This window comes from Gavia stellata, unplaced genomic scaffold (assembly GCF_030936135.1).
Source record: "Gavia stellata isolate bGavSte3 unplaced genomic scaffold, bGavSte3.hap2 HAP2_SCAFFOLD_34, whole genome shotgun sequence".
Lineage (NCBI taxonomy): Eukaryota > Metazoa > Chordata > Aves > Gaviiformes > Gaviidae > Gavia > Gavia stellata.
Genome location: NW_026776320.1, coordinates 3,986,358 through 4,013,754, shown reverse-complemented (window position 1 = coordinate 4,013,754; position 27,397 = coordinate 3,986,358). Strand labels below are relative to the sequence as shown.

The 27,397-nt window shown below is 46.4% G+C and overlaps 1 protein-coding gene across 1 annotated transcript; it reads right to left on the bottom strand.

Moving 5' to 3' along the window:
* Nucleotides 1–14,950: 14,950 nt before the first annotated feature.
* On the bottom strand, nt 14,951–23,224 carry LOC132320878 (E3 ubiquitin-protein ligase TRIM36-like). The gene is made up of 8 exons (XM_059834504.1): nt 23,066–23,224; nt 21,465–21,611; nt 20,269–20,364; nt 19,075–19,328; nt 18,289–18,413; nt 17,441–17,734; nt 16,840–17,137; nt 14,951–15,305 (listed from the first exon to the last, which is right to left on the bottom strand). Exons 1-8 carry the CDS (start codon nt 23,222–23,224, stop codon nt 14,951–14,953), a joined length of 1,728 nt encoding a protein of 575 aa, XP_059690487.1.
* Nucleotides 23,225–27,397: the final 4,173 nt, after the last annotated feature.

Below are 27,397 nucleotides of genomic sequence, written 5' to 3'. Positions count from 1 at the left end.
ACGGTGGAGCAGCCGTGGACCTGCAGTACCTGGAGGACGCCATACTGGAGCAGGTGCATGTGCCTGAATGAACCTGTGACCCAGTGGAGAGGAACCCGTGCTGGAGCAGGTTTTCTGGCAGGACCTGTGGCCCCATGGCCCTGTGGGAGGGACCTCATACTGGAGCAGAAGAGGAGCATGAGCAGGAAGGAGCAACAGAGACAAGATCTGATGAATTGACTGCTAGCCTCGCTTCCTGTTCCCCACTGTTTCTTGGGGGGAGGAGGTAGAGAAGTCTGCAGTGAAGATGAGCCCAGGAAAAGAGAGAGGCACAGGGGGAAGGTGTTTTTCAGATTTGTTCTTATTTCTCATTACCCTGTTATGATTTTGATTGACAGTAGATTAATTTCCCACAGTTGAGTTTGTTTTGCTTGTGACAATGATTCGTGAGTGATCTCTTTGTCCTTATCTGGACCCACAAGCTTTTTTGTTATATTTTGTCTCCCTGTCTTGTTGAGGAGAGAGAGGATTGGTGGGCATCCAGTGGCCAGCCAAGGTCAGCCCACCACAGTTTCCTTTTATCAGCCTCCCTGTCCCTATTTTTTTAATTCTTGCCTATGTTTCTTCAACCCCATCACTTTTGAAACTTTCTTTCTACCTCTCCATCCCTATTTTTTAGTTCTTGTATATGTTTCTTGAACCCAGTAGGCTTTTAAATTTTCTTGATACCTTTCCCTCTTTATGTCACCCTGACCTAATTTTAATTTATTGCCTATGTTTCTTGTACCCTATTGCTTTTCAAATTTTCTTTTTATGTCTCCCTCTATGCAGCTCTGTGTACCTATTTTTTAATTGTCTGCAATTCTTGTATCATGTTGCTTTCAAAATTTTCTTTCTATGTCTCTGTCTATCCATCTCCCTGTCTCTAATTCTGAATTATTCCCTCTCTGTCCTGTACTCCGTCACTTCTTACATTTTCTTTCTACATCTCCCTCTTTCTATCCCCCTGTCCCTATTTTTTAGTTCTTGACTATGTTTCTTGTACCCTGTCGCTTTTTGAAATTTTCTTTCTACATCTATCTCTGTCTTGCTCCCTGTTTCTATTTTTTATTTCTTGCCTATGTTTCTTTCCCCCCATCACTTTAGAATTTTCCCCCATCCCTTGTCTTGTCTCTATCTTGTCCTGCTGGTCCCTTCTGCCTCTGTCTCCTGCTCCCTGTCTCTCTTACTTATTCCTCCATCTCTCTGTCCCTGTTGTTTTATTTTTGTTTTGCTCAGTCTCTCCTCTCTCTACAGCATTGTTCTGCTCCCCGTCCCTCTCTTGTTCCCAGCATCCCATTTTCTGGCTCCCTGTCCCACACTTCTTCTCTATGTCTCTCTGTCCTTCTTCCTGCTTTTCTCTTGCCTTTTTTTCTCTCTGTCCTGCTGAGTTTGGGCACTGAGCCTTGTAGCCAACTCACTGCTGGGATTTCTTATATGCATCGATGATTAAACTTTTCCTGCCTCCTCGGTGCCCCTGGATGTGTTTGCAGCCCCTGGGTGCAGAGCTCGTGGCTGTGGCCAGGTGCTGGGGAGGGGGGGATGTGCTGGGGGGCTTTGTTAATGGCCCCTATTCCTGATGGGCTCCAGCTGGGGCAGCCCCAGGTGTGGCCAGTGAGGCTGAGGATGGGGCTGGCCCTGCTGTGTGAAGGGACTTCAGCTGTAAATGGGGCTGCCTGAGCATGCCTGCCTGAGGGAGCTGACAAAGGGCAACTGGCTGAGGAGGGAATCTAAGGGGGTCCTGTGGGCAGCTGCCTCCAGCAAGGAAGGGCCAGTCCCTGTGGCAAGGTGGGATCCCTCCGAGCTGTCCCTGACGAAGCAGACCACCAGCATGTGGTGCTGGCAGCTCAGTGCCTCCATCAGCTATGTGTGTGAGCTGCCATGTGGTGAGGACCATCAGGGCATCCGCTGCGAGCTGCTGAGTGCGTGAAGGTTGGGCAGGTGGCACTGTGGAGGAGGAAGGGGCAGAGGCAGAGAGAGAAGCTTCAGGGTGGTGAAGGTCTCCTGCTGGCACAAGCAAATGCTGTGAGTCACGCATTCTATCCTCTGTGTGCTGGCCCTTCTCTGCCACCCTTCTCCAGATGTCTGCCTGCCTCCCTTCCTCTGTCTCCATCTCTGCTCACCCACTTACCTGTATGGCTCCCAAAACCTGCTAACTCTGCCCAGTACCCCATTGCCTTCTAAATTTTTTCTGTGACTCTCTCTAACTGTCTCCCTCTTCCTATTTTTTAGTTTTTCTGCACTGCCTTGTACCCCATTACTTTTTAAATTTCATTTCTATGTCTCTCCCTAAATGTCTCCCTGACCCTATTTTTTAATACCTCCCTCTGCTCTGTACCCCATCACTTTTCAAACTTCCTTTCTATGCCTCCCTCTACTGGGCTTGGCTCCCTTTTCCTTATTGCTTTCCTTTTTCCATTGGTTTTACAATTTTCTTTATAAGTATGTCTCTCTCCAGCTCCCTGGCCTTATTTTTTTAATTCTCACCTGTGTGAATTATACCCTGACACCTTTTGAATATTCTTTCTATTTCTATCTTCTTCCCTGTCCCTATTTTAAAATTCTTCCCTGTGTTTCCTGTACCTCACTGCTTTCTAGTTTCTCTTTCTATGTATTCCCGTACCTGTCTCCCTATCTTTATTTCCTAATGTTTTCCTACCTGTCCTGTACCCTGTCACTTTTTAACTTTTAATTCTGTGTTTCCCTCTGTCTGGCTCACTGTCCCCATTTTTCAGTTCTTCCCTTTAGCTGGGGAAGGGTCTGCCCAGGCATGCATACCTGAGGGAGTTGATGTAGGAGAACTGGCTGAGGAGGGAATCTGGGGGGGTCCTGCAGGCAGGTGCCTCCAGCAAGGAATGTCCAGTCCCTCCAGCAATGAAGGATCCCATCGAGCAATAAAACTGGGGGTGGGGGGGGGCGCTGCTTGGGACTGGCTGGGCATCGGTCGGTTGGTGGTGAGCAATTGTTTTAATTTGCATCACTTGTTTTTCTTGGCTTTTATTTTCCTCTCTGTTGTTTGGTTCCCCCCCCCCCTTTTTTTTTAATTTCTTTTTAATTATTACACTGTTTTTGTATCAACCCAGGAGTGTCTGTCTCATGTTTACCCTTCCAGTTCTCCCCCCATCCCAGCTGTGTGGTGCTTAGTTGCCAGCCAGGGTGAAACCACGACGCTGTGTCTACTTTTATGAAGCTGCCTATTGTTATTTTAAAAATAACTACATATTTTTTTATATTTTAAAATATTTTAAATATTTAAAAAGTCTCCCATGTACCCGGTCACTTTTTAAATTTTCTTTCTATGTTTATTTTCATCCAGTCCACTGTCTTTATTTTTTTAATTTGTTCCTTTATGTCCTGTGCCCCATTGCTTCTAAGTTTCCTTTCTATTTCTCAGTTCACTGTCACTATTTTCTTAATTTTTCCTGTCTGTCCTGTACCCAATCACTTTTAAAATTATCCTTCTATGTCTGCTTTTATCAAGCTGCGTATCACTGTTTATTAATTCTTTCCTGGCTATCGTGTAGCCTGACGCTTTTTACATTTTCTTTCTAAGTCTACTTTAACCTATTCACTGTCTTTAGTATTTCTTTATTTCCTTGATCACCATTGCTTTTAAAAATTTCTGTCTACTCTTATCCCATTCGCGGTCTTTATTTCACTGTCTTCCATTTTTTTAATTATTTTCTGTCTTTCCTTAATGCCGTCGCTTTTACACTTTTTTTCTACGTCTCTGCTTTAGTCCGCTGTTCCTCTTTTTTTAATACTTCATTTATTTCCCTAATCCCCCTCACTTTTAAAATGTTCTTTCTGTGCCTACTTTTATTCCCTTTGCTGTCTTCCATTATTTCTTCTGTCTTCTGTACCGTTGCTTTTTAGATCTTCTTTCTGTGTCTTCTTCTGCTTTTAAATTTTTACCTCATTTCTTTAATTCCCGCTGCTTTTAAAATTTTCTGTCTACCTTTATCCCATTCATTGTCTTTATTTTCTAATTGTTTCTTGTCTTTCCTTAGTGCAGTGGCTTTTTACAATTTCTGTCTCTCTTTGTTTAGTTTGCCGTTGCTACTTTTTTAATGCTTTCCTCTCTTAGTCCCTTGGCTTTGAAAGTTTTGCTTCTATGTATACTTTTATCTAGTTTGCTGTCTTTTTTTTTTTCCCCAATTGTTTCCTGCTAGTCCTCTACCTACTTGCTTTTGAATTAATTGTCTTTCTGTGTCAAGCTTCCTATCTGTAGGAAGCAGTTTTCGGTATGTTGTGTACCCCGTTGCTTTTTCAGTTTACTTTGTATGTGTCTCTCCCTCTTTGTCATCCTTTCTTTATTTTTTAGTTTTTTATTGTCTTTCTTAATAGAGGTGGCTTTTTAGTTTTTTCTGTATCTAGTTTTATCGCATCCAGCGTGTTGGTTTGTTAAATCTTTCCTGTCTGTCCTGCAGCCTGCGCTTCAGTTTATAAATTTTCTTCGTATGCCTCTGTTTATTTTGATCACTGTCTCTTTTCTAATTTTTTCCTCTCTTAAGCCCTTGGCTTCTAAAATTTTGTCTCTACATGTACTGGTAATCTAGTTTGCTGTCCCTGTCTTTAGTTCTCTGCTGACTGTCCTTAACCTCTTCGCATTTTCAATTTTCCTTCTACGTCTGCTTTTCTCAAGCTCCCTATCCTTATTTTTAGTTCTTTCCTGTCTGTGGTGTACCCCATTGCTTTTGAATGTTTCTTTTTTATGCATCTTTTAGCTGGTTTTCTCTCCCAGTTTTTAATTTTATTTTTTTTTCTGTTTTCCTTACCCTGTCGCTTTTTAAATTTTCTTTTTATGTCTCCATTTACCTGGTTCCCTTTCCCTTGTTTTTAATTCTTTCCTGTTGTGTACCACGTTGCTTTTAAAATTTTATTTCTATGGCTCCATCTCTCTGGTTCACTGGCCCATTTTTTTCTTTCCTGTGTTTCCTGTAGCCCATTGCTTTTTATTTTCTCTTTCGAATCTCCCTCTACAGAGCTCCCTTTGACAATTTTTAAAATTCCCTGCCTCTCTGTCCTGTTCTTTTCTATTTCTCCCTCGATCCGTCTTACTTTCTCTAATTTTTAATTCTTTCCACTGTCTGTCGCTTTTTAATTTCTCTTTCTATGACTGCCTCTGTCCGGCTTCCTGTCCATATTTTTTTTTTTTAATTCCTTCTGCTTTGTTCCCCTGTTGCAGTTTTCTCTCTGTCTCCCTCTATGCAGTTCCCTACCGTGGAAAAATCCCCCCTCTCTGCATCTCTCTCTCTCTCCTGCCTGCGGGTGTCTCCTTCTCTCTGCCCCCCTCTGCTGTTCCTGTTGACCTGCTTGGTCCCTTCCATCACTCACCACCGATCCCTCCCCCTCTTATTTATGGCTCCATTTCCCTGTTCCTTTGGTTCTCGTGCTCCATCTCTCCATCCTCCTCCTCGTTGCCCTCCATTTCTCTCTCTCTCCACCCTTGTGCGGCTCCCCATCCCTCTTTTTTTGTTCCCAGCATCCCATTTTCTGGCTCCCTGTCCCACACCTCTTCTCTACCACCCTCTGTCCTTCCTCCTGCTTTCCTCTTCCCTCTTTTCCTTCTGTTCTGCTGCCTTTGGGCACCGAGCCGTGGAGCCAGCTCATTGCCGGGATTCCTAATGTGCATTAAGGAATAAACTTTTCCTGCCTCCTCTGTGCCCCTGGATGTGTTTGCAGACTCTGGGTGCAGAGCTTGTGGCTGTGGACAGGTGCTGGGGAGGGGGGAATGTGTTGGGGGGCTTTGGTAGGGGCCCCTATTCCCAATGGCTTCCAGGTGGGCCTGGAGCTGGGGCAGCCCCAGGTGTGGCCAGTGAGGCTGAGGATGGGGCTGGCCCTGCTGTGTGAAGGGGCTCTAGTCTAAGCCTACCCCCTAAGCCTAAGCTTAACCCCCTAAGGCTAAGCATAAGCTTAAGCCTAAACACTAAGGCTAAAACTTAAGCCTGAGCCTAAGCCTAAACTCTAAGGCTAACCCCTAAGCCTAAGCAATAAGGCTAACCCTTAAGCCTAAGCCTAAACATAACCCCTAAGCGTAATCCCTAAGCCTAAACCTAATCCTAAACCTAAGCCTAAACCTAAGCCTAAGGCTAAGTATCAGCCTAGCTCTAAGTGTAACCTCTAAGCTGGAGCCTAAGCCTAAGCCTGGCCCTGACCCTAGCTGTAAGTCCTAAGCCCCAAGGCGTGTGTTGAGGTCGTTTGTGGTCGGACTCTGTCCGGTTATGGTGTTGGGAGGTCACTTCCGGTCAAGGGGTGGGCAAAGCCGGTCTTAGGACAGCACTTGCGGGAAAATGGCGGTCACTTCCGCTCTAGGAGTGGTCCCTTCTGGTCTTGGCACAGCACTTCCGGGAACATGGTGGGCACTTCCGGCAAGGGGGTGGTTAATGCCAGTCTTGGGACAGCACTTCCGGTAACATGGTGGGCACTTCCAGTCCCGCGGTGCTGCTGGGAGATCTGCTTTTGCTAAAAGGCGCTCACTTCCGGTGTTGGGAAGTCGCTTCCGGTGTTCTGCGAGTTAGTTCCGGTGGTTAGGGTGTTACTTCCGGTCAGAAGATGTGGATTTCCAGCGCTTAAAGTTGATTTCCGGCGTTCAGGGGCGTTTCCGGGGTGTCTTTTGTTCCTTTCCGGTCAATTTCTGGGCATTTCCGGTTTCGTTGGAGGACTTTCCGGGTCCTAGAGCGCCCATCTCGATGGTCTTGGAGGACTTTCCGTGTCCTAGAGCGTCCGTCTCGATGGTCTTGGAGGACCTTTCTGAGTCCTAGAGCGTCCATCTCTATGGTATTGGAGGACTTTCTGGGTGCTAGACCGTCCGTCTCTATGGTATTGGAGGACTTCCGGGTGCTAGACCGTCCGTCTCTATGGTATTGGAGGACTTCTGTGAGCTAGACCGCCCGTCTCCATGGTATTGGAGGACTTCCGGGAGCTAGACTGTCCATTTCTATGGTATTGGAGGACTTCTGGGAGCTAGGCCGTCCGACTCTATGGTATTGGAGGACTTCCGGGTCCTAGACCGTCCATCTCTATGGTATTGGAGGACTTCCAGGAGCTAGACCGTCCGTCTCCATGGTATTGAAGGACTTCCGGCAGCTAGACCGTCCGTCTCCATGGTATTGGAGGACTGGTGGATCCTAGCGTTTTCGACTCTATGGGATTGGAGGACTTCCAGATCCTAGCATTTTCGACTCTATGGGATTGGAGGACTTCCGGATCCTAGCGTTTTCATCGCTATGGCATGGGAGGACTTCCGGATCTTAGCGTTTTTCGTCTCTGTAGCCCTGGAGGACTTCCTGATCATAGAGTTTTCATCTCTATGGCATTGGAGGACCTCCCGATCCTTGAGTTTTTGTCTCTCTGGCACTGGAGGGCTTCCGGATCCTAGCGTTTTTGCCTCTATGGCATTGAAGGACTTCCGGATCATAGAGTTTTCGTCTCTGTAGCCCGGGAGGACTTCCCAATCATAGACTTTTTCGGGATTGTTTTGGGTTTCGGCAGTTGTTATGGCAGTTTTTAAATTTTTGGGGGTTTGTTTGTTTCTGTGTTGTGATTCCTTTTCCTGTTTTTTAGTGTTTTAGTTTGTTAGGTGTAGTTCTTTGTTTAGGAATGTTTGGTGATTTGTTTAGGGAGCATGTTTGTGTAATTTTTGATTCTGATTGGATATTGTTTCGTTTTCATTTTGGGTTAGGAGTGGGTTGAGTAAGGTGTGGTTTAGGTTTTCATGAAATGGTAGAATAGGTGGAGTTGTGTAGTGGGAGGGGTGGGTTTCTAGGAGAAATTAAAAAAATGACAAATAAAAACTCTGGTGCAGCTGTAGAAAATGGTTTGCTCCCTGGGAGAATTTTATTTTTTCAACTTTTGTTTCTTTTATTTTAGTTGCTCCCAGGGAGAATGCTATTTTCTACTGCTGGTTTAAGACCCCTAAGCCTAAGGCTAACCCCTAAGCCTAAGGCTAAACCTAAGCCTAAGCTTAACCCCCTAAGCCTAACCTTTAAGCCTAAGCCTTAGCCCTAAGCCTAACCCCTACTCCTAACCTTTAAGCCTAAGCCTAACCCCTAAACCTAAGCCTAAACTCTAAGGCTAACCCTTAAGCCTAAGCCTAAACCTAAGCATAACCCCTAAGCTTAAGGTTAATCCCTAATCCTAAACCTAAGACTAAACCCGAAGCCTAAACCTAAGCCTAAGGCTAAGTATCAGCCTAGCTCTAAGTGTAACCTCTAAGCTGGAGCCTAAGCCTAAGCCTAAGCCTGGCCCTGACCCTAGCTGTAAGTCCTAAGCCCCAAGGCGTGTGTTGAGGTCGTTTGTGGTCGGACTCTGTCCGGTTATGGTGTTGGGAGGTCACTTCCGGTCAAGGGGTGGGCAAAGCCGGTCTTAGGACAGCACTTGCGGGAAAATGGCGGTCACTTCCGCTCTAGGAGTGGTCCCTTCTGGTCTTGGCACAGCACTTCTGGGAACATGGTGGGCACTTCCGGCAAGGGGGTGGTTAATGCCAGTCTTGGGACAGCACTTCTGGTAACATGGTGGGCACTTCCGGTCCCGCGGTGCTGCTGGGAGATCTGCTTTTGCTAAAAGGCGCTCACTTCCGGTGTTGGGAAGTCGCTTCCGGTGTTCTGCGAGTTAGTTCTGGTAGTTAGGGTGTTACTTCCGGTCAGAAGATGTGGATTTCCAGCGCTTAAAGTTGATTTCCGGCGTTCAGGGGCGTTTCCGGGGTGTCTTTTGTTCCTTTCCGGTCAATTTCTGGGCATTTCCGGTTTCGTTGGAGGACCTTTCTGGGTCCTAGAGCGTCCGTCTCGATGGTCTCGGAGGACTTTTCCGGGTCCTAGAGCGTCCGTCTCTATGGTATTGGAGGACTTCCGGGTGCTAGACCGTCCGTCTCTATGGTATTGGACGACTTCCAGGTGGAAGGGTTCGGGTTAGGGGTTAGGGTTAGGGTTCGGGTTCGGGTGCTCATTTAATATATATATATATAATTTTATATATATATATGCTCATTTACTATATATATAAAAGGATTTAAAAATAAAACCCTCTATCTACTATATTATAAAAGGGAATTTGGAATATAGAAATTTCTAAATAGAGAGAGAGAGGGTTTTAAAATACAAAAATAACTCGTGTATGTAGAAATTAAATAAAGGACTTTAAAATGCTAAAAAAAAAAGAAAAAGACATGCTTGACAACACAGAGGTGTTTAAAATAGAAAAAGCTCTGAGCAGAGCTGGCTGCACTTTCTATGCGTTACCTGGTAAGTCTAAAGAGGTACAAGCGTAAACGGAGATCTGAGTGTACAGCTGTGTAACCAGATACAAGTGTAAATAGCGAGGTCTGTAAAGATACTCAGGTGTCAAAATACGTAAGTCTAAACTTGCGTGGTCTAAACAGGTAAGTGTTAGCAGGTGTCTGAATAGGTACTCCCATGTAGTGTCAAGAGGCAGGGTCTAAACGGAGCTCTGTTATCTCTACTTACCCTTTTGTCACTCTAAACGTATTGTAGAGAAGTGTAAATAGTTATCTGTGTCGAGACCTGTATCTCTAAAGGGATACCCCAGTGGCAATAGATGCTGTATACAACATAAACACATTCCATAGGTGGGGGCTGCGTGTCAACAGCTCCGTGAGTGTCACAGAATCACAGAATCACTACGGTTGGAAAAGACCTGTAGGATCATCAAGTCCAACCTGGAAAAAAAAGAAAAAAAAAAAAGAGAAAAAAAAAAAAAAAGCCAACCACCACACAACAACAACAAGCCACAACACACCAAAAACCAACCCACCCAACACCACACAGCACCATGTCCATCAAGCTACATGCCACAATGCCACATCCACACGCTCCTTGAATACCTCCAGGGAGGGTGACTCTACCACCTCCCTGGGCAGCCTATTCCAATGTTTCACTACTCTCTCAGTAAAGAACTTTTTCCTAATATCTAGCCTGAACCTCCCCTGGCGCAGCTTGAGGCCATTTCCTCTAGTCCTGTCACTAGTCACTTGGGAGAAGAGACCAGCACCCACCTCTCTGCAACCCCCCTTCAGGTAGTTGTAGAGAGTGATAAGGTCTCCCCTCAGCCTCCTCTTCTGCAGGCTAAACAACCCCAGCTCCCTCAGCCGCTCCTCATAAGACTTGTGTTCCAGACCCCTCACCAGCTTTGTCGCCCTTCTCTGGACACGATCCAGCACCTCAATGTCCTTCTTGTAGTGAGGGGCCCAAAACTGAACACAGTATTCGAGGTGCGGCCTCACCAGCGCCGAGTACAGAGGCATGATTACCTCCCTGCTCCTGCTGGCCACACCATTTCTGATACAAGCCAGGATGCCATTGGCCTTCTTGGCCACCTGGGCACACTGCTGGCTCATATTCAGCCGGCTGTCGACCAACACCCCCAGGTCCTTTTCTGCGGGGGAGCTTTCCAGCCACTCGTCCCCAAGCCTGTAGCGTTGCCTGGGGTTGTAGTGGCCAAAGTGTAGAACCCGGCACTTGGCCTTATTGAACTTCATCCGGTTGGCCTCAGCCCATCGATCCAGCCTGTCCAGATCCCTCTGCAGAGCCTTCCTACCCTCAAGCAGATCAACACTCCCTCCCAACCTGGTGTCGTCTGCAAACTTGCTGAAGGAGCACTCTATCCCCTCATCCAGATCATCAATGAAGACATTAAACAAGACCGGTCCCAAAACTGAGCCCTGGGGGACTCCGCTTGTGACCGGCCGCCAGCTGGATTTCACCCCATTCACTACAACTCTCTGGGCTCGGCCATCCAGCCAGTTTTTTACCCAGCGAAGAGTGTACCTGTCTAAACCACGGGCCGCCAGCTTCTCTAGGAGAATACTGTGGGGAACAGTGTCAAAGGCTTTGCTGAAGTCCAGGTAGACAATATCAACAGCCTTCCCCTCATCCACTAGGCGGGTCACCTGGTCATAGAAGGAGATCAGGTTGGTCAAGCAGGACCTGCCTTTCATGAACCCGTGCTGGCTGGGCCTGATCCCTTGGGTATTCTGCACGTGTCCCGTGAGCGCCCTCAAGATGAGCCTCTCCATAACCTTCCCCGGCACCGAGGTCAGGCTGACAGGCCTGTACTTCCCCGGATCCTCCTTCCGACCCTTCTTGTAGATGGGCGTCACGTTGGCAAGCCTCCAGTCATCCGGGACCTCCCCCGTTGACCAGGACTGTTGATAAATGATGGAGAGCGGCTTGGCAAGCTCCTCCGCCAGCTCCCTCAGCACCCTTGGGTGGATGCCATCAGGCCCCATAGACTTATGAGTGTCCAGGTGGCATAGCAGGTCGTTAACTGCTTCCTCCTGGATCATGGGGAGCCTATTTTGCTCTCCATCCCTGTCATCCCGCTCAGGGAGACGGATACCCTGAGGATACCTGGTGTGGCTGTTAAAGACTGAGGCAAAGAAGGCATTAAGTACCTCAGCCTTTTCCTCATCCTTCGTGACAATGTTCCCCGCCGCATCCAGTAGAGGATGGAGATCCTCCTCGGCTCTCTTTTTGTTGTTAATGTATTTATAGAAGCTTTTTTTGTTGTCCCTCACGACCGTGGCCAGGTTGAGCTCTAGCTGGGCTTTCGCCTTCCTAATTCCCTCCCTGCATGACCTAACGAGGTCCTTGTATTCTTCTTCACTTGCCTGCCCCTTTTTCCAGAGGTGGTAAGTTCTCTTTTCTTCCCCGAGCCTCAGCATAAGCTCCTTGTTCAGCCAGGCCAGCCGTCTTCCCCGCCGGCTCTTCTTACGGCACATGGGCACTGCCTGCTCCTGCGCCTTCAAGATTTCCTTCTTGAAGAAGGTCCAGCCTTCCTGGGCCCCTTTGCCCTTCAGGACCGTCTCCCAAGGGACCCTCCCGACCAGTGTCCTGAACAGGGCAAAGTCTGCCCTCCAGAAGTCCATGGTAGCGGTATTGCTCACCCGCCTCCTTACTTGGCTAAAAATTGAAAACTCTATAATTTCATGGTCGCTAAGCCCAAGACGGCCTCCGACCTTCACTTCTCCCACCAGACCCTCTCTGTTCGTAAACAGCAGGTCAAGCAGGGCACCTTCCCTTGTAGGCTTGCTTACCAGCTGCATCAGGAAGTTATCTTCCACACACTCGAGGAACCTCCGGGACTGTTTCCTCTTAGCTGTGTTGTACTTCCAGCAGACATCCGGTAAGTTGAAGTCCCCCACAAGAGCAAGGGCTTGCGACTGCGAGACTTCTGCCAGTCGCTTGAAGAACGCTTCATCAGCTTCTACGCCCTGGTCGGGTGGTCTATAACAGACCCCCAGCAGGATATCCGCCTTGTTGGCCTTCCCCCTCATCCTTGCCCATAAGCATTCAACCCCGTCGTGACAATCATCCAGCTCTATACAATCAAAGCACTCCTTGACGTACAGAGCTACCCACCGCCTCTCCTTCCTTGCCTATCCCTCCTGAAGAGCTTATAGCCCTCCATCGCAGCACTCCAGCCATGCGAGTCGTCCCACCATGTTTCTGTGATGGCGACCACGTCATAGCTGCCCCGCCGCACGATGGCTTCCAGCTCCTCCTGTTTGCCGCCCATGCTGCGTGCATTGGAGTAGATGCACTTGAGCTGGGCTATCGGTCTTGCCCCCGACAATGGCATGTCACCCCTAGGCTCACCTCTGGGTAGCCTGGCTTCATCCCCTTCCCCCTTCGAGTCTAGTTTAAAGCCCTCCTGATGAGGTTTGCCAACTTACGGGCAAGGATTCTTTTCCCCCTTGGGGACAGCTGAACACCATCTGCACTCAGCAGGCCCGGTGCCATGGAGACCACCCCATGGTCAAAGAATCCAAAATTCCTCTGGTGGCACCAGTCTCTGAGCCACGCGTTGACCATGTTTGCTTTCTTATTCCTTTCAGTGTTCCTCCCCGCCACTGAAGGGATTGCAGAAAACACCACCTGCGCACCCGATCGGTCAATCAGTCTCCCCAGCGCCTTAAAGTCCTTCTTCATCCCTTTCACGCTTCTTTGCTCTATCTCCTCGCTGCCAACCTGCAAAACTACCAGTGGGTAGTAATCGGTGGGCCGTACCAGACTGGGGAGTTTCCTCGTGACCTCTCTCACCCGGGCCCCAGGGAGGCAGCAGACTTCCCTGTGGGTCGGGTCAGGCCGGCATATTGGGCCCTCCGTTCCCCTCAGGAGGGAATCGCCTACAACAACCACCCTCCTTTTTGCCTTGGTAGAGGTGGTTGTGATGCATGGGGCAGGCTGTCTCGCCCTAGGCAGCCCCGCAGATGGACTTTCGTCCATGTCCTCGTTAGCCTGGCCCTCAAGTTCCAGAGCCCCATATCTGTTATGTAGGGGCAGCTGAGAAGGTGAGGGTGAGGGAGGCCGGGAGGGGATTCGCCTGCGGCCCCGAGCAGGGACCTTTTTCCATTCCCCTTCGCCTCCTAGGTCCCCTCCTTCTGCCTGGTGGCAAGAGGATAAGGGGGCCTCTGCTTCTCGTGGAGCCTCCATCTGCTGCCTTTGCCTCAGGGACGGTAGGGCATGGCTCCACCAGCCTATCTCCCTCTCGCACTCCCTGATACTCCTCAGCCTCTCCACCTCCTCCTTCAGCTCTGCCACCAGGCTGAGCAGATCGTTCACCTGGTCGCACCGCACGCAGGCGTTGTCTCTCTGGTCCTCCGGCGCCAGCAACAGGCTCAGGCACTCCGGGCAGCCGGAGACCTGGACAGCCGCGTGCTTGGGCGGGAGCTCCGTCTGGGTCGCCACATTCCTTCTGGCAATGGCTTTCGGCCGAGTGGAGACCATGGCTGGGCCTCTTCTGGGGGGGCAGTGACCACTCGTCCGGAGAGCCTTCAGAGCCAGGAGGGCAGGACTGCGCCCTGCCTGCTCGCCTACCCTGCTGGCCCTGACTGCGCAAACTGACGCGCAAACTGACGCGCCACGCCCTTCTGACGCGCCACGTCCTGTTTGCCCGCCCTGTTCGCCGCGCTCCGGGTCGCCGCGCTCCCTGGGGGCTGCTCTTGTACCCGAGGGCGTTGGAACGCCGCCCCTCTAGTCCCCGCCCACGCTGAGTCAGAGCTGCCGCTCCTCAGGAGCTCGTCAGGAGCTCGTCAGGAGCTCACGCTGCTGGCTCGGGGGCGGTGTGGGGGGGGCTGGGGCACCCTCTCCCTGAGCTTTCGCCTTCGCCGTTAGCCGCCCTAGGAAGGGTCCCCCGTCGCGATCCTCTGCTCCGGAGCCCTTCGCCTCGGTGGCTTCGCCGAAATGTTTAAGGTAGAATTGCACTTTATATATTTTTATATAGCCTATAGTAAAAGCCTGGAAGAGTCAAGAAACTTACCATTATGCCACCAACTACATGACACCAGGTGTCAGAATTAGAGTTTTAGCTTACCGTCACATTAAAGGTATATGACATGCAATCAGATTCTAGTTTACCCTCCTCTTTCCAAATAAAACCTAAACGTTCAGCTGCAGTTCTGATTTCTCCCTGCTTTATACTGTATTTTTGCAAATGTTATTTCGTGCTGAAGGGCCCAACCCCTGGTGCTCAGGGGTTAATTGGAAAGCATTTGACCCCTCAGAGGCATTCAGGCAGATTTCTTGAAAGGAGAATGGCAATCACACGCTGTCAGCTTTGATTTCATTAAATGCAAAACTGACTATGTAAGGATTTACGTTACACAAAAGGTAGATTTCTACCCCCGAAGAGTAATTTTGGTTGCTAGTCAGACTTCTTCCCTGCTTCCCCCTGGGAAGAAAGTCTGTGGAGAAAAGCATTGCACAGATCACAAGAAAGGCAGGAGAGTTCCTGGAAGAACATTTCCCACTAGTGTGGGATGTGTCTGAACCGTTTGTTTAAAAAAAGCATGACCCAGAGGCTTGTAAGCAACATGTGGACAGAATGTAATTAATCAGGAGTGAAAACTAAGGTAGAATTCTTCTGCTCTCTCTCGTCTTCCACCTCAGAACAGCAATGGGAAGAGATCACTGCACTAGATGTCGTCGTGGTACTCCCCGTACTTTGCTGTGACAGGTTCCTCAAGATGAACTGCTGCACCACCCATTAAGGCAAATGCTGGGTACATTATGCCAGAGCAGTCCACCTCGCACTCATAAAGGCATTTCATACGGCCTGCGTCGTAGAACCCCACCTTGCCTTTGTCACAGTCGAGGCAGATGCCCAAGCACGATGGCAGGGGAAGGATTCTGCTCGCTGGATCCTTGGGGGCAGCAGGTGTTGTGGGGATAAAGAACTTCTTCATGCCTAAAGTGACCAGTGTGAAAGGCTGTGGTGAGTCAAAGAAGGCATCTTCACTCCCACTGTCATGACCACTGTCTTGCTCGTATCTAGAACAGAAAAACAACCATTTGCTTTTGTCAAATTCTGAAGGGGGATCAGTGATGTGAACTGGAGAAAACATTTTTGTAAGACAAGAAACACCACATGGTCACCTGCAACACCTTGTGGGGTAAAAATATACCTAAGCCAGGAGGGAAGACGCATTTAGTAGGTGGAGAACACTCACTTGGGCCACTTCAGACAATAAATAACAGCTAAACGCTAACGAGGACAAGACCACTGAAGGCTTTACTAAGGAGCGGATGTATCTAAATGTACTCATGCTAGGTAATCATTAATGAACCTACAGGTATAGCAAATTAGTTAACTTGAAAAGTAATTTAGCGACTATGACTAATGATTACAGACAAGGTATGTTTAACTTCATTTACATAATGTTAAATGACACGAGTAAATACATTTAACATGACTGTTGTCCTATGAGTTTTCCTCACCACTGCTGTATTACGTTGTCTTTAAAATTCACAACACAAAAAGTAGTGGTTTAAGTTTTTGGTTTGGTGGTTTGGTTTTTTTTAAAGTGCTCTGCCTGGAGGTTTCCATGAACCCCTGTTTCCCAGCTGGTTACTGGGGAAAGTTTGTGGCCAGATTTGTTCAGTCTACATGCTTTTGCCCCCTACTTCTGTCACCAGATGAAGACACACTGGAGAAGCACACATTCTTCTGTGCCGACAATCCCTAGCTAGGTTTGCATTTTTGGGATGTCTGGGGGGAGATTGGATTTGTGTCAGCCAAAGTTTTCCAGGTATTTGTGTGGATAAGGAAAAAGAAATCAGGAAATCAGGATCTAATTTCTCACTTTGCAAAAAGCCTCCGTCTGGCTTTAAGCAGCTCAAGACACAGGCGTTCTTACACTTTCAGTATGTTACACAGGAGGAAGCTGATACATTTTTTACATTCCTGAAAAAGTTAAGAGTCCTCAGGAGATAGCTTCCCAGCCTGCAGTTCCTAGACACATCCAGGCTTACTACAACCATACTTCAGAGCTGAAATCTTTTTATTGGTTTGTCCACTGTACTTTGGCTTGGGATCAGTAGCACTCCAGTACCATATGCAAGTGTATAGCCTGGGATAAGCCAGTGACTTGGAATCCACCGTGACGCAAGCTACAGCAAAGATACACAGATACACACAGTGAACATTGTACCTCTGAATGGCTGCCAAACCTAGTATGCTAAGGAAATTAAGGCAGAGTCTTACTAGTGACAATTAAACATTGCTTCAATCTTGCAAGCGATGCTTTTTTTTTACCTTCTTGCTTTAACTGGCACATCTTGACATCTATAGGAACCTCATTTCTTTCCCAAAAAGAATGAAAATAGGACTCTGGATAATTACAACACCTTTCTGCTAATAGCAGGGGATGAACAGGACAACCTGCTTACAGCATATCCTTCAAGCTACTTTCCACTAGTTAGGTTCACCTTGTGTACTAATTGCGACCAGACTCACTCTTAACTTATTTTTTAAAAAGCCATCTCCTTATATAAAACATGTATTGAGCAAGAGTCTGCAATTTACCTTGGGCTGGTCACATCATGGGTATTATGGAACAATTTCTGTATCTGGTTGCTAGAAACAACTCCCACTTTCACTAGGTATGAATAGGCTTCCACACGAAAAGCCCAGACGTGCTTCCCTTTGGCAATCCCGGTGTCGCCAATGATGTAATCCAGGGTTGTGTAGCATCCGATCTGCATGCGCTCAGATCCCAGCAGTAGAGGAAATCCAGCCCTGCTTTCCACAGAGGTTCTTCCTGGGTTCAGCAGGAGATGTTCGCTGTTGTACCCACATTTGTCATCAAAAAGAAAACTGAAAACTGAAAAACAGTATCCAAAAAAATTTCCTCTTAGTTAAGTATTTGGCCTTCTGTGCTTATAAACTACATTTTAAGTCATGCTGGCATCAGAATTTCTCACTTTTAAAGGCTACCGGGAACGTCATGCAAGCTAAAACGGTCTCAGCATGCCACCTACTTAACCTGTTTGTTAACAGTGCTTCTAAACATTTACGCAACCGGTAACAGTAGAGTAGAAGTCTGGGAACTACTGGAAACCACCTACAGCTCTTAACACCGACAGACACAGATTCAACACCTTGTGGACAGAAGAAAACCCAATACCTGGAGCTGGAGGCGTACGCAAAATAACTTCTCGGCTCCAAGGGCTACAGATGGACCCTTTATATCCTCGAACTCTAAAGGCATAGGAGCTGTCATCATCAAGATCAGATATTACTTTGTTCTTGCTGCAAACTTTGATCTCCTGCCACGTCGCACTCTCCTCTTCTCCATTAAGCTTACGATACTCAAGAACATAGATATCAGCTGAGTCTGTCTTCCCAGGGCATTCCCAGCTGATCAGAGCTTTGTTGTACATTCTGCTCTGCTCTTCATTGATTTCTGGTATTTCTAGACCTGGAATGCCAGAGATTCAGGAGAAAAAAACCCTCAAATTTAGATATCTGTTGTTTTAGAATTAACCATACAAGCCCTTTGTTGAGTGGCTATAGCACTTGCGGGGGGTGGGGGTGGGGGCAGAAATCTGACTCAATCCGTTAAAGAGTACAGATGAGGATGGTTCCATTCATGCACTTACATAAATCCCTTACTTTCTGTTTTTACTTCGAAAGTTGTATCATTTATTTTTGCTGGCAGCTAAAAAAGCATCTAAAAGCCTATTCTTTTCTGTCATGTTAACAAAAAGCTTCTAGGAAGACCTAGTATTACTTAACTACAATGTTTTGGAAGCCAATGTAAACTGGTACTGAATGCAACGGCATCTTAGCTTCTTTTTCAAAGCTGAAGCTAGCATTGCTGCCAGGTAATGCCTTGTGGATCACAGAGACAGAAGGGACAATGCAAGTCACAAGACTGAGTTCTGCAGCTGCAGCCCTGCATAAGTTTTGCCTCTTTCCAGAGAAGCCCTTCAAGTCGTAACTTGAGAAAGACCTGATGCTCTCGCAATTTACCATTGGAATGGAAGGACAAGTCACCAAGGATCTCTTCTTGCTTAGCTATGTCCACCACAAAGTCTTCAAAAGTAGTTTCAGCTGCTGGCCTGAAGCTCTTCAGAGATTCAGTAGCTTTTTGGATTCTGAAAGCACAGAAGCAAAGGGATGGCAGAACAGAGAAAAGGGAATTCACATGTGTGCATTCCTTAAACTAAAAATGCTAGGTTTTGCTTTATAAAAAGTGCTGTTTTCATGTACTTACTGATGTCTCCCAGAAACTTCTGTCTCTCTAGACAGAATTCCAATGCAAAATTTAAGGTCTTTTGTACAGCAGTGTAAAGGTATCAGTGTAAAGATAATGAAGAGGTAATCGTTCAGCTGGTAGAGCATTTTAACAATTTGGGGCATTATGTTCAAAGAACACAATAGATGTGAAGCGCTAATGGAGAACAGCTATTAAGATCAAAGACTTTAAAGCCAGAAGAGACCTGTTAGATTAACTTGCAAATACCCGATACAATCTCTGAGCAAAGGAATGTGTCAGTGAGCTGAATGGGCTACCCTTCCAGTGCAGTCCTACTGAACAAGGCCACGTGTTGTCACAGGACAGAGCCCCTCCTGACTGCTGTTTCTTAACGCACACTGTAATGTAGCAATTTCTACTGAACGGTACTGGGACCATCTCTGAGCCTTTGCAATACAAGGTACTGCATTCAGTACTTTGCTAGCAGGTGTCAAAAGAATATGACTGACCAGACATCCTGGAACAGTATCTGTACTTCAAACAGAAGATAATTAAGATACCTGTCATGAAGCTGTTTTGCTGTTTGAACAAAACAAGATGGATCAGTTTCTTTAAGCACCTCTTGAGCATATCCTACAAGGCCATTATTTTCCAGGAGCCCTTGATATTCCTCTGCTTGCGTTTGCAATTTTTCCAGCCTTAAATTCTTAGAAGTTTCAATTGCCCTAAGAGCTGCGGACTTTTTCTCTTCTAGGACATGAGATAATTTCTCAAAGCTCTGAGATGCTTCTTCTTTAGCTCGTTCACTGTTGCACTAGGAGGGAACAAAAGACATTTTAGACAGGTTCCACAGCACTGTGGCTGTGTACAGAAACATACCTCAAGTTGTTCAAGGTATCACAGCAATCTAGTCATCCATTTGACAGACAAGACTAATGAGCTTTGTTATGCCCATCAGCACTGAAAATGTGATCAGCACTGCACCCAAGCTAGTGAGCGTTTACTGGATCAACACAGAGAACGAAGAGCAGGAAAGTATTCCTCTGATTATGTCTTGAGTTACGCATAGCATGTGTCTAAACAGCTCATGGAAAAGCACTGTAAAAACAGGTCAGTTTCTGAAGTCTTCATGCCCAAGAGCTAGGTGCTCCTCCACCTTCCCCAACCACACTGAGATGGGGGTCCAGCCCAGCTTCTCACATATGCCCTCAGAACTGTAGGGTCACCTCTAACTAGTGCCCTGGATAAAAGGAACTACAAAGCACAGAGACAATCTTTATCAAGATACAGGCAGGGCCAGGAGCTCCTGCAATTTCTGCCATTGTGTTTTTCAGCTTGTACGTGAGCTCCCAGCTCTGACTCTTCTGCAGGGAGATTTTACTCTTCATTCTGACTTTATTGCAACATCCTCAAGGCGGCAAACAGCCAGTGTAAATTGTGAAGCACCGTTAATACACAAGAGCTGTAAGTCTAACCCACCTCTCTTTGATTAAGGTATCAAACAAGCTTTCTTTCAATTAAATTTACAGCAGCACCCAAAACTTAACTTCCCTCTGTATGTTGCCCATATTTCCAACACTGTCAGGATTAGGTCTTACCATTTGTGATTCAGGACTAACACAAACTGTTCAGAAATTGTTTTACTGGCTAACTGAAAAAAGCCAAAGGATTTGAAACACTTCAGTGAAAACAGTTTGAGTCTCTGCTGTGTCCCTGCAAGGGCTATCCCCAGACAACACGGAAGAAACTCTTACCTCTGTTTCTTTCAGCAGCAGATCCAGCTGTGTGATGTGAGCTTTCACCTGGCTCTCCTTACTGATGAGGTACTCAATATCTTTTGAAAGCTTCTCCTGTGAAAACAACACAGCGAGCTAGCAGAAGAAGGGTATCCCACCCAAACCGACAACCAGCACAGGCAGGTCATCCAGCTAGCACTCGCTTTATCTAGTTACAAGGACAACAGCCTGCCACCAGTTATGAGCAGCAACCCTGCGGAGAATTGCTCAGTGACCCGCAATGACTGCACAGGGACATCAGGCCACTGATGTGGGCAGGACTGGGGGCACAGCCTCTAAGGACAAGAGGTAACAGCCTCTAAGGACAAGAGGTAACAGCCTCAGCTGGCTCAGTCTTCCCCAGCCACAAGTGTCACCTTCTCTTAGGCTAGGAACATGAGGCTTCAGGACGTTACTAAAACTTACAGAAAAGCCACGTTAGTTATTAACTCATTTGTAGTAAGATTTTCTAGAAGAATGAGTGGTTCAAAGCATGAACTTATGAGTGTCTCTGCATTTCCTGACTTGCAAGAGTTAACAGCTGTACAGGAAAAGCCTTGCAAACAGGCAAGGAGGCCAAAGAGCACAAGGCAGGCTGGTCTGGTCTTCCCCCCCTCCGCCCCCCCCTTTTTTTTTTCTTCTTGTGAGCAAGAGAGGAAGAGAAGGAAGAAGAGGAGGTAGAAGCAATCATTCTTTAACAACAAAGCAATGTTTGCAAGTCTTCCCTGTTGTACTGCGAATTAACAGCTATGCAACTTCGGAAACATACAAGGTCCCAACAGATACTTCCAATGCAAATTTTTCAGGAGTGCTTCTGAAGTATCAGCTAATCCAAGCCACAAGGACACTTACCTGAAAAAAGCTAGATTGTAAAGTAGAAACTGCTTAAACCTTTTGCATTGGTCAGTACTGCTATACTTTAGTTGGCTAAAACAAGGTGGAAGGACTTTTAAGAGGTTATGTTTCAAGCCTCATAGAAAATACAGTTTCTCAGAAGTGCGCTATGTCACACTAATATAGATATTAACAGATGTTGCACAACAGCATGCCTCATGACTAGTTCAGTGTCCTCTAAACACACATCCTGGCTTCCTGCCACAGGGAGTTTGCCCTTACACCAGAAGCTCAGTACTTTTCCCCTTCTTAAGGCCAGGTCCAACAATATTTACTTTTACCTTAAGGGTTTTGTAGGCAGTTCTCATGGTTGTTGCTCTATGGTTTGCATGACATCCACCCAGTTTACAAAGATGACAAACAGGCCTTCTGCAGATTTCACAGTACATGTTTACCCTCTCCATTTCATGTTCTGGACACATCAAAATCTGAAAAAAAAAGAGAGCAGAGAGAATGCAGACGTACTTCCAAAAACTGAGGTGGCCAACAAACCATCAAAACACTAAATCACCCCACAGCAGCATCTGATTTCATCAGTGGATTCTTTATATTCAGTTTATCTTCCACCTTTTATATTTGTCTATGCCAGTGAAAGCCAGCAGATGAACACACACAGTTTCACGAGGTTCACAGTGAGTAAACCTGTAGCGATGTCTGTGTACACATCATGTAGCCTCCATACTGCAATCAACCATTTTGCTAATCCCTGAAGTTGTTTGCGTGCCTCAAGCTCCCTACACTCCTGTTCAGAGCTGTAAATGCAATATATAACACAGCCACGCTGCCAAATTTAACTGTGTCCATGCCAGCATCTCTTGAAACAACTACGAACTGTCTTAAGGCAGGAGTTGACATAATACTGTAATGATTTAAATTTAAGCTAGACTCTGATCAGCCACATAGCCATTGCTCTTGGAGCAACAGATGAAATGCAGCCACACCACCAGTCACAGTCATTTTAAAGAGAAAAGGCTCCAGTGTTTCATTTTTTCTGTCTGACTCCAATTACAAGTTGTTCATGCTGAGCGTTAATTCCAGTACCAGCTTAAACAGCATTGCGAAAAAGCTGGTGTTTGCTAAAAGTAATCTTTCAAAAATTGAACACGTTGAAGTAACTGCTCGAAGAGGCAAAAAAAGTGCTGCTCAACTCCAAGCTCAAGCAACAGATAAAACCGTCTAAAAGGGGGTGGGTGGGTGTGGGTGGGTGTGCTTGTGCACATGTGTGCGCGTGTGTTTTAAAAAAAAAGAAATGCTTTGCCTCATTCCAGAGCACTGAAAGACATTTGGGTCCATCTACTCCATGTTACCAAAGAGAAGCTCTTGAGAAAGCTTTTCAGTGTCATGTCAAGGAGGAGAACACGACATCAGTGCCAACAGTCAAGCTTTAAAAGCATCATCTTTTAACACACGCACACACATACAAGAAAGGACAGGAAAGGGCTCAAAAATAGAAGTGAGTAGCATAAATATGGACACACTAAGCTAAAATTGCAAACCATCTCTGAAACCAACTCTCAAGCCCCAAATGTTATCTTAGTCTATGGTGAAAAGCCCAAAGACACCAGTCTCGCTAGCACCTTGGTACATAAGACTGTCATTCAGCAGAATATGCAATAAGCTATCCCATTGTCATTGACTGCTGGATTCGGGGGGAGGTGCGAGGAGGGAAGGAAACTTTCAGGAAAATCATCTGTGCAGGCAGACATGTTCAAAACTGCAGTCATGCTGTCAGCAAGAACAAAAGCTTATGGTTCACTCAATGAATAACAGCAATAGTCAAAAAAGGAACAACGGTCCCAAAAAGCAACTACCATTGCACAGATATGTCTGAAGCTATATGCAAATGCTGCAACCCAAATTCTGTAAGATACGGGATACTTACCTTGGGTCTGAAGTTGGTGGTTGGTCCTACATGTTTATGTTGGGCTTTCACAGTTCCCCAAGGATGGTGTATTTTGAAACATTCGTTGCAATAGCTTGCCCTGCAGTCCATGCAGCTCTTTGTGGCCTCTTGAGGTGGAGGTTTGCAGAAATCGCACATAATAGCAACGGCTGCCCTGGCTGCCTGTCTGTATCTTTCCACAATGGTTTCCAAAGTAAAGTTGCGAAATAAGCCATTGATGCCACGTTCTCCGAGATCAGTATCCCGCTGGCAACCCGGACAAGGAAACAGACTCGATCTAGGAGTCAGTGAATTACGTTTTCTGCCTGTGTAGACACCAAATCCTGATTTAGGAGGAGTGTAAACAGAAGAGGTTTAGATTTTAAAGGGAGAAGCACAGGAATTTATGAACCAATTTCAAACTATCGTAGCACATCATCCAAACCAGTACAATACCAATTCATATGCACTCTGCCAAGCCAAAGAGAATACATTTGCCATGACAAGGTAGTGTAATGTCTGAGTTCAGGGGGCATTACAAACTACTGCTCTAAAACTTAATTCTATGGTAAGGTTAATTTAGCTATTCCAATCCTATCTTCTTCGTCTAGTTTTGCATGCACTCAAGCCGCAGCCTTTCAAAAGACTAAACACAAAACCTTCCGGAAACCAGTTGGTTTTAGGCTAACTGGCTGCCCACATAGAGAGCAACAGCTTCGTAACACGCTGAAGTGTAAGATGTCTATTCCCAGAGTGAGACTGGTTATTCCCAGACAAATATAGCCAACTTGGAGCTCCCTGAAGTTTGCTTTGGCCGAGTCAAACTTATCTGGCTTACCCCAAGAGGCATCATAAAAATCTAAAGAGGAAAACAAGAGAACTAGATATCACCAGTACGAAATCTCAGCCAAATCATTCAGTCCAAATACGTAGAGGCTGACTTGGCCCTTGCTGAACGGCCTTGATAAAGGAGGGCTGCTAAGTAAGCCCCGCACACCAAAGGGGATGCTGAGACGGTTATGTCTGAGAGATTCCTCTACCTTGAACTGGGGAACCCCAGATCCGCATGGTTACACAAGGGTACAGCTTATCTCTTTTCATTTCAAAAGGGGACAGTAGAGAAGCTGCCCTCCTACGAAACAGCTATGCACAAATTTCCCCTCTTCTCCAAAATAAAGTGATCCAAGGCTCAAGTCAAGTCGCAAGCCTAGGGATTCTTTGGAGCCTGTTCCAGGGGATGGCTCACACAGACCCAAAAACTATTTACAGGGTAACATTCTTGAGGCTATCAAACAGAGAGTGCATCCCCATGTCTCACTCATGAACCCACAGGGCACAACTGTCAAAATTAGTCCTTTATGTATTACTGAAGCAGGTTAAGCCAGTGTTTAGGCTTAACATGTATCCTCTCAGCCTCCCCTTACAAAGAAATAAAAAACCATTCTCTCGAGCTGGAGCATGGTTTTAAGATCCCCTTGAGATGACTGCATGTTGGTATAACTAATTTGTAAATAGAGAGAGGTATGACTTCAAGCTGAATTCTTAGTGTTGAAATTGGTTCTTCTTCAGAAAGTGAAATTTGGTCCCATCTGTATTTAGTGAGGATCTTCCCATCAGAAATGTTGATGCTTCATTTCTTTTTGAAGTGTCCTTTGATGGTATCCAAAAGACACTTGCCTTGTGTCACTCTTCTGTGGGTGCTTCACCCAACAATCCAAAACCTCCCTACCTCTCACGCCCTTTCCAGTCTCTTTAAAAAAACAAACCAACACTCCTGTAAGAAACTAGTTCCTTTAAAAATCTTCAAAATGTACCCCATGGTAGTTATGCATCACTATCAGCTAAGAAGCCACAACCAGAGCATGAATAAATGTCAGTCTCAAACTCGGCTGGTCTCATGCTTTTCTGTAGGTTCTGAGCAGAACAGCTAGACTGCATTAACAGAACAGTATGGGTGACATCTAGTAGCATCTAAATGTCAGGTTCCCAAGGGAGCTCTGCCTCCTCTGTGCACAGCGTGGACGGTGCCACAGCACTGCCTGCGCACCCCATCATGCTAGACCACTATTTCTACTGCCCGACAGAGAGCAAGCTGGAGGGCAGCTTTCCACGGAAGATTAAGGATTACCTCCTTACTTACACTGCTGAAAGCAGCATGGGGGGCCTGGTCCCCACGCACAGCCTGTCTGATACTGCCACACTTGGCAAGCCACAGTTCTCACAAGGAGGTCAGGTCACCCACGGTGCGCCCACCACTCCTTAGGCACCCAACCTGGTGCCCTGATGTCCACGTTGTAAAACCACGTAGTGGACAGCTGCAGCGGAAACCGGTGACCGCTTCAGTCCATGCATACAATGCCGTGACAGAACATCATGCTTACTGAGGAAAAAAGGGACTAGACTTGGATTTGGGAGATGGCAGTCACCAGTGGGCTCTCTTCATTCAAACTTCACATAACGCTGCAGGTAGAGAGAGCTGAGAAAGCAGCTGAAATGTATGCAGAGCTAAACAGTGATTGTGGGGCTGTGCACCCCATATCCAGAAAACAGGACTGTAATGAAGACAACTAGCTATTTCGTTTGGGGATTCCCTCAAATGATGCAAGCCTCAACCTGCCAAGCTACAGCAAACACAGCATTTGCTTATCAAACTGATCCTGAAAGAGTACCAGTACTAACAACTCAAGAGTTGTTTAAAAGAAGTGGGTGAAATAAAATATTTGAGCTTTGAAAACTGGGAAGGGGATGATGAACGTTAGTAACATACGAAATACAAGACACAGCTTTAGGGTTTGTCTTGTGGGCGACTCTTCCAGATCACTGCGGACTGCGGTTTTAAAGTGGACAGTTACGTCAGAAGGAAGCCTAAAAGCCAAGATGAGGTTTCTTTCAAGAAGTACTTTCGATGTATCTGTGTAAAAGAACAACTCATCTGTGGATTACACAACAGCTGTAAGAATCTTTCTAGTGTGACATCACAAAGAGCATGAGGAGTGCTCCTTAAAGCTTCCAGAGCAGACCACACTGGAAGAGACGGTTAGCGCAGTCTTCTTACAGTCATCTGTCTCCCAATTCTGCAACCGTGCAATAACCATCATCTATGGAAAATGATTTATTGTAAGCGTAATGAATTGGGTAGGACAAAACCATCATTTGCAAAGTCTGCAGAGGCTCAGAAGGAAGTCGAACTACTCAATTTAGGCTGGCCGAAACCTGAGAGAACCACCTCAACAGTACCACTGACAGGCAATAAAACTGCTGAAATCTACACCTCAACATCGACGCTATTGAACATGATGCTACTGCGTCTCAATGTAACTGAAATACAGGAATAAACAAATACAATGGTTACAGAGATTTACAGGACGCCACAAAGACTGATCTATTATATATGAAATAGAGTGCACTGTCCTTAAAAATATTCCCATTGTTCTTGCCACAGAATGAACAAGACTCGCACTATCCCTAAGTCATCTCTTTAACTGCATCAGGAGTACCGGGAAGACATTTTACCAATGCAGACGCAATTCGGCTCAAGTCAGTCGAACACATAAAATAAGGAAAACACGCAAAAATTCCGATACGTACCTGATCTACTAATCCTGTCCATGCTGGAAGAAGAGCTTTGAATTTGAGGGCTACTCTGATTAGAGGATTCAGAGCCTCCATCAGCGAAAGAGTCTTCAAATGCAGAGAGTATTTCTTTCACACATTTGTGACAGACATTGTGCTGGCAAGGAAGGATCAGTGGATGGGTAAATAATTCCTTGCATGCTGGGCAGATGAGCTCTCTTTCGATACCCTTAATGGTAACCTTCATGACAGAAAGAGAGAAAACCAAGTGTAAGTGCAGAAAACGTGAGCCAGCAAGACTTACTGCACAGCTGTATGTCTGTATGTCACAAAAGCCCAGCTCTCTAGAATAATCGTTCTATTCTAGAATCACACATTCTAGCTGGTTTGAGGCATTCCGCTGGTTAACACTGCAAACAAATCTCAATTAACATTTATGAAAGCACTGACAACATTCCTTTCAACTGAAATGAACACCGCCACTAGGCAAACTCGGTTCATCTTTAGGTCATGTCTGCCTTGCAGGGGAGGAAAGGAGAGGAGGGGAGTAGTCTTAATTCCACTCAAGGACCTAGTGAAACGAAAGCAACCATACTTCTTAACAATAGGAATCCATATGTTTAACTCAGCTCGCTCGCTCGCTTTTCAAGAAGGGGGGGTGGGGGAGGGAGAAAAAAGAAATTAAGTGTCAGACTGGTTAAACAACAGGCTTTCCCGCCATGTAATCCACATTTAAGCACTGGAACTGCCTTGACTTCG